The 7,573-nt window shown below is 41.4% G+C and overlaps 1 protein-coding gene across 1 annotated transcript; it reads right to left on the bottom strand.

Annotated features, from left to right (window-relative positions):
• Positions 1-1,844: 1,844 nt before the first annotated feature.
• On the bottom strand, positions 1,845-4,777 carry lbx1b (ladybird homeobox 1b). Its single transcript, XM_071504889.1, has 2 exons — positions 3,840-4,777; positions 1,845-3,293 (listed from the first exon to the last, which is right to left on the bottom strand). The coding sequence occupies exons 1-2, from the start codon at positions 4,165-4,167 to the stop codon at positions 2,806-2,808; spliced, it is 816 nt and encodes a 271-aa protein (XP_071360990.1). The 5' UTR covers positions 4,168-4,777; the 3' UTR covers positions 1,845-2,805.
• Between the last annotated feature and the right edge of the window lie 2,796 nt (positions 4,778-7,573).

Below are 7,573 nucleotides of genomic sequence, written 5' to 3' on the forward strand. Positions count from 1 at the left end.
TATGCTTGATTCAGAAAAGGCTGCAGAGGCACACACACACACATACACACACACACACACACACACACACACACACACATACATGCATACACACACACGCGCGCACACACACACACACACACAGTGTTATACATGTAATACACTTAAAAAAAATCATATGTTATTACTTTGGAGGAAGAATTAAGGGTTACCTTTGATGTACTAAACATTAATGATATATGATACATGTGCATGTATAACATGTGCTATTTGGCCTTTATAAGCAGTATGTAAACATTTAGTAAGTGGTTTATAACACACTATGGCCTAATGTAATTGTAAGCAGACACATGAACAAAGTGTCTATTACTGTTCAGTGCTATTTATCAGCATTAATAACTTGACCTATGAAGATATTTGTATTATTGCTACTGTGTTAAAGAGCATAAGAGCACCCACTTATGATGCCCACAGATAGAGTTATAGTTGTTGACAAATACATTAAATAGTTATAGTTATAAATTGTTTTATATATATAGGCCTATAATTTGATGCCTATGTATAGCCTACATAAGAAGGAGAGAGGGATAAGAATTGACATTCCTACTATATTATTATAAACTTTTTCATGTAATCCTGAATTAGAAAAACTGTTTAAAAAAACAAAAAACAAAAAACAAAACAAAAAAAAAGCAAACACTATAAAACACTTAACAAGAAGACAGCTCTACTTATCATTTCTCTTTACAAAGAGGGTTAAACAGGAGGTAGCCTTTTGAGTTCACTTTCTCTCTCACATCAACATGTTTTCAGCTTCATTAAACTCCTTAAAGACAAAAGAAATAAAGAGGCAAGAGAAGAAGAAAAAGATGAGAAGAAAACAAACAAAAGACTCCCTAACCAGACTTTGGCATAAATGTCACAGTCTAAACTCTTTATGGCTCCCTACTTAACATTAAAAACACTTTCAACAAAATCCATTTCTTGTTTAGAAACGTTCTTGGACAGAAGTCAAACATATTATTCCACAGCTAAAAAGCGGAGAAAGACAAGCGGCTCACAAAAAGGGCCAGTTTCATTGTAATTCATTGACTTGTTCAAAACGCCAGGCAAAGAAAAGGGCTAGACATTAATAGCCGCAGATGCCCTCATGAAGGGAGAGTCTATGTAGGCATTATGGCCTTTGTTCGCACCCAGTTAAACTGTTTAAATGGAGGGTTAACTCAATCCATCAAATTGTCTGAAATTGTGAGGAAATTTCAAAAACCATATGGCCTCCAAACGTTTGCGTCCTTTTTGTGCGGTGGGACACACTTGTCTCAGTATTGCTGCCTGCGGGGGACCGGCCCTGCTCCTTTGTGGCTCGTCCCATCAGGGAACGCTGCTCATTTGTCCCCACTTTTCATGCTTTACGCTCAAAATTACGGCCCAGTCCCGCAGAACAAAAAAGGTCTATAAAGGCCCGGAGAAACTGGCCCAAAACTTTGTGTTTTTGTGGCATCCTCGTCTTTTTTCCCCCGGCACCAGATTTGTGTTTCTCACATAAATTTTTGCCACGAATGGAGAAACACGTCTAAGGGTCAAGAAGCCACGATACGCATTTAGGGTGTGAAAGGGGACGCGAGATTCCCGGCCACAAAATGTTTAGAGCATCCTAGTAGAAAAGGACACAAAGGGACAAAATAGTTCAGTATAATAACTCTAGATAGGCCGCTTTTGATGGACTCACCCGCCCAGATTTGGCAAGGAGAGCGTGTTTCCAAAATCATTTTTTGTCTGTAATAATAAAGAAAACTCCAGGCTATTATATCCATAATAAAAAAAACCCTCCATATTAATTCAAGAAGTACAACATAAAAGAAATATTCAGAAAAGCCATTTTATTCCCATAGTAGCCTATATACATTACAGTCTGTGCATTGGTTTTCAAATAATGTCCTGATTTTAGAAAGGCACTTACAGGTGTACAAAACATAACAAATTTATAACTGTAAATCTATTGTATCCAAACAATAAATCTAAAAAGTAGCCTATAGCTTGTCAAAATCACCGCAATATTAATTGTTGTTTCTCGCCATCGCTTTGAGCATTCCCATAAAACGCAGAGCTGTGAATGTCCCAGTTTGCCTTTTCCGATCATCATCATCATGCACCGCAGCATCGGGACGCCGAGGACGAGCTGAAGTCAGGGGTTACAGTCAGATGATGATGATGATGAGGAGGAGAAGGAGGAGGAGGAGGAGGAGAGCCGGCAGTGACAAAAGTGACTCAATGGCGATTTGGCTCACAGGAAACGCAAAATCATTTAAATTAAAGAAAAAAAAAATTATAATAATAAAGTAAAAATAAATAGATAATGATCACAAATCAAATCATGCATTTACATGCAAAAATATGGAAAACTGGAGCACTTTGATCGTGGTGTGTGTGAGGATAGGCCTGTTAGGAAAAGCAATGGAACAGGTGTGTGTGTGTGTGTGTGTGTGTGTGTGTATGTGTGTGTGTGTGTGTGTGAGTGTGTTGGTCTATAGTGTAAAAAAATAAGTTACTCATGTCATTTTAGACCATATTGCTTCGATTGCAAGAAGTAACATTTTGCTAACGAATACATTGTAAAATACCACTGCATATTTCTTGTTCTGTGTTCATGCTTCACTATGAATAGGTCTATCTGTGCCGATATAAAAGTCATTACATTTTGGTACATGTTCTGAGATATGGTATACAATATAAGCAGTAAGTTACAAGTCCTCGGTGGGGATTTTTTCTCTCTCTCTCTCTAATCGTCCCTCTGTGCTCTCGACTTCTCAGCCCCACGCTGCGCCATCAGTCATCCACGTCAATCTCCACGTCCTCGTCCTCTGAGCACTCTTTACTCGTTGTGTGGTCTGAGCACGGGGACACCGGCGACGTCCGCAGTTTCTGGCCGAGCTCGTGCTCCTGCTGGCCGCCCCGCGCGGGGGACTCGGCTCGCGGGTGGCCCAGCGTGCCGTTGGCGCATTTCTCCAGGTCCGCCAGCTTGGCGAGCTTGTCCAAGGGGACCTGGCCTATGGCCTTGGCCGACTCCACGTCGGCCTTCATCTCCTCCAGGTCCCGTTTTAGCTTGGCCCTCCGGTTCTGAAACCACGTGATGACCTGCGCGTTCGTCAGGCCCAGCTGCTGCGCGATCTGGTCCCGGTCCGCGGGGGACAGGTACTTCTGGTACAGGAAGCGCTTCTCCAGCTCGTAGATCTGGTGATTGGTGAACGCCGTCCGAGACTTCCGGCGCTTCTTCGGGGTGGTTCTCTGGCCGAACAGGGTCATCCCGTCCCGGCCTGTGAGGGAGAGAAGGAGGCGCTGAGTGAAAATCTCGCTGATTCCTGCAGGTGCACCGCTGCGGAGTGCGCGTAAAAGTGATCCTAACCCTAAAGTAGCAGTGTAAACGACCCGAGAAACACTGGAAGCTTTAGGCCCTTGTGCGAGCTGGTAATTACAAGAATATTACACAGACACCACCGGGAAATATTAAACACCAGACACATGAGGCCCTAATATTAAAGAAAAGCGGCGGCGATTTATCTCGTCGAAGAACAACCAAGACAAATTCCGCCTTTGTTCGATAAAACATTTGTAAAGCAAAAAATATGCACTCCAGAACACAAAAGAAAAAATAGCTCTGGCTATTAAATAAGCACCTTTAACCAATGTATTCCATTACAGACAATACAATATACAAGGAGTGACCAAAATGTCATTTTCTGCCTGGTATAGGCCCTTAGATAAGGCAGGAAAAAACACATACAATGGGTTTATGAAATTTTAAAAAGGTGTACTTCGCATGCAGTTTTTTTTTATTTTTTTCTTTTGGGATGGAGCTTTACCTTCCGCAGCCTGCAACACGCTGACTTCCAGCCCCTTGAAGGTCTTGCTGGCCAGCTCCTCCAGCGCGCAGAGCGGGGAGGTCTGGTTGAGGAGAGCCCGGCTGGACAGAGGGATGCCGGACGGACGGTGCTTCTCAGAGGACGAAATTAGATGAGCCGTGCCGCAGATTGTGTAACTTCGTTTCACAGACGGTTTGTTCAGGATGTCCTCGATGCTGAAGGGGGTCAGCGGCTTGTTGGAGTTGGCAGGAGGCGGCAAGTGGTCCAGCGGACTTCGCCTCCTGTTTTCCACTGCATCACATTTGGCCACCTCTTTGGATGTCATCATTGGTTGTACGCAGAGTTTATACAGGACTTCGTTGAGAAATGTTCAGCGGTTAAAACCGAGGGGGGAAAGTCACATAACAGTTTGGAGGTTAGAAAAAAAAAACACAAAGAAAGACACGGAGGGGAGAAAGAAAAAAAGAAAATCTTATTCCAAAATGGAGTGTCTTCAAAGTGTCGATCCTCGGGAGCAGCAAGTCCGCAGGAGTGAGATGCCTCCCTGAAAATGGCGAGGTCCAAAGAGCTGACGATTACTAACAAGTTATCATTGATTGGTAGGTAATCAATTATCTCCAGTGGCACTTTCGCCCTCTTCCCTTTCACTCTTTGACTATGTTGCAGTCCAGTGCAGGACTTTTTGCGACTGGGGGTGTCCCATTAATTAGGACGCATGGCTGGAAGGAGGAGGAGCCCGGCGGAATTATAATGCTTTGTGCTCTTATCATCTTTGGTCTAATTTAGTCGTGTGGTGAGATACCGGAATAGGTAGGCTATGTGGGGTAAATGAGGGGAAGCAGAAAGAGAGGGAGAGAGAGAGAGAGAGAAAGAGGGAGAAGAGGGGGAGAGAAATCACAATGCGTAGCCTATTTAAGCGTTTTTACGCGTAAAACTTGAGTTTGAGTTCAGCAGCAGGAGTTTCTAGTCTTTTATTGAAAAGTATTTGGATTATCCGGATGTTGTCAAAAAGACAAGTCGGCTCAGGGGTTAGTTTAGATGTCGCAGCTGTAGTCAGAAGGATATTTCCCTCGACCCAAAGCGTGGATGATCCTTTGTTTTATAAAGGTAATGTAGAGCTGGGCCATATATCAGCTCTGATGATACCTCCTCTGGGGCGGGAGAGAAGGAGCAGCATGCATCCCTCTCAGCAACGCCAAATCCGGGCCATAACTCAGGCGAAAGGGCTCCTTTTATATCATCCGAGAAATAGTTCATCTCCTCTCAAATTTCCCCGCGTCCTCCAGCAGGTTTGACATGATGGGTTTATTTTGGTGCCGCTCTGAAAAATCGACGACAGGGTATTTGCATAAGAAAACGAATTTGTGCAGCAGGACGAAATACTGCCTGTGTGTTTTTCCCTGACGAAATGATTTTATTTTTTATTTTTTATGCAAAGGCAGAGGAAAATGTAGTTAACAATTTCATTTTAATTTCATCTTTATAGCAAAGTTGTCGGTCATTTTAATGTGGAAAAGTGAACATCTGAGGATGATAAACTTACAATACAAAGGTATTATTATTATTATTATTATTATTATTATTATCATCATTATTATTATCATTATTATTATCATTATTATTATTATTATTATTATTATTATTATTATTATTATTATTTATCGTTCGTTGTTATTGCGGCTGTTATTATTTAAAGATATTACCGTATATTTGTTTAGCTTCATAATAAAGTCGGTGTCGCCATGTTTATAGTTTCACGTCACTAATGGACGAGCCAGTGTAAACAAATAACAACATGATGATGATGATGATGATAATGATGATGATAGGTGATGATGATGAGGAGGAGGAGGTGCATGGTCGGATTTTAACATTTGTATTCAGCCGATTAGTTATTTTAGTGTTTCCGATATAAATGTTTTATGAAAATGATCACATGACTGCGTTCTACCCGCCAGTTCCTGTACATTGATATCAGGTAATTTAGCGATACGTTACAAACAGGATGGATCCTGTTTGGCTCTGAAAACAACAGAAACTAACGAAAAAGTGACTTAATGACATTTTATTTTGACAGTCTACTATCAACTCCCCCTTATTATATTTATATTAAAACGAAAGTCAGCATCACACCTTCATTTGAACTAAATTTATATTTTTCGTTTTCTTAAAAATGAGAATGACGTAAAGAGAGAGAGTGAGAGAGACAGAGAGAGAGAGAGAGAGAGAAAGGTTTTGTCTCCAGTTTAACTTTATGCTATGAGAGCAAAAAGCAGCCAGGCAGTTTTAAGATATCACAGCCTGTGTTTGCTGCTGGTGGGGGGTGAGATCTGATTTCAGCAGCAGAGGTGTTCATTTGATGTACTGCTGAAATACAACCCGCTACATGTTTCTCTCACATAGTTTACCTATCCAATATGTCTCTACTGTTGCTTTGTTAAACCTTTTTAACCTGGAACCATTTAGAAAAAAAAAGTGTTTGAAAAATGAGCAGAGAGGCTGATTACAAAAAAATAATAAAATAACATGTTGCAGGCCAGTCCAGCCTTCAACTTCTCATGATATTCATTTTTTAACTAGAGTTTCATTAATGCTTTCACTATCATAATATTTTAAAACTGGTAATGACACTTCAGTAGACCTGTAGCCTATCAATACTGAATATTAACAAAACTATTATGTTTCATCATTTACTGCTTAACACATTTATAACACAGCTGCTAATTGAATATGTGCATTTGTGAAAAAAATAAATAATAGATAAATAAATAACTAAAAAAGATCATTATTGCAATATCACTTTTAAATAACCAAACTATGAAATACATGAAACGGTGCACAGGGGCATTCTAAACTCCAAGGCAACGTTTCTTCACTTTACATCAAACGAGTCAGTCTCCAGCCGCAGCAGAGTTGTGGAGGATGGTGGTGTGCAGTGCTGTGCCGGCCTGTTTATTAAAGACAGATATTTGTCGTGGTGTGTCATCATCTCTGTGTCTGGCTTGCCAAGGTCAACGACACGGCCTGCCTCTCAGCTCTCCTTTAGCCAGAGAACTTAATCTCTTAAGCTACTAGACTGTGCAGGGGACGTTCCCTGGCAGGGGACAGTACACCCCACATCACTGACTGTCTGGAAAACAACTCTCTGAGATGCACTGTTTACTCATATACTCATGTTTTCTGCTATCTAATGTGTCAAATGAAAGAGCATGAAAGAGGATACAGTTGGGGTTTTTTTTGGAGCATGTGGTGGATGTTTTTGTAGTTTTGATGGATTGATCTTCAATTTATATGTGCAATAAACACTCAAAATCTCTGGCTAATCCTAATCCGTAAGAGTCAGTTTAATGTATTGACAGTATCCTGCGACCAGCCGCTCCTCGGACATTCCTAAATGCATTTACAGAATACAACATCTCTTTCTCTTCCCAACCAGGTGTTGATTTAGGCCTTCCACACTGCGGTCTGTTAGCTTAAAGTACCATCCTGCATTATGTGTTGGTGACCTCATGGAGGACAGCGCTCACTGCAGGCTTAGACTGTGATTAGACAGCTGCAGGGGAAACTGTCCACATAGTAGCCATTTTGTGAGACCCCAAAGATGGGTGTCGTGTCTCCTGTCTCCCAAAGGCCTGCCTGTTATCTCCCATGACACCAGATATAGATACAGAGAGGGAGAAAGGGCCTGGCTCGGATGTGTCTCTCTGTTTAAAACGTATACTGTATAAATCACA

Source organism: Trachinotus anak, unplaced genomic scaffold (assembly GCF_046630095.1).
Source record: "Trachinotus anak isolate AG129_WGS33_773 ecotype Australia unplaced genomic scaffold, CSIRO_AGI_Tana_v1 ptg000019l, whole genome shotgun sequence".
Taxonomy (NCBI): domain Eukaryota; kingdom Metazoa; phylum Chordata; class Actinopteri; order Carangiformes; family Carangidae; genus Trachinotus; species Trachinotus anak.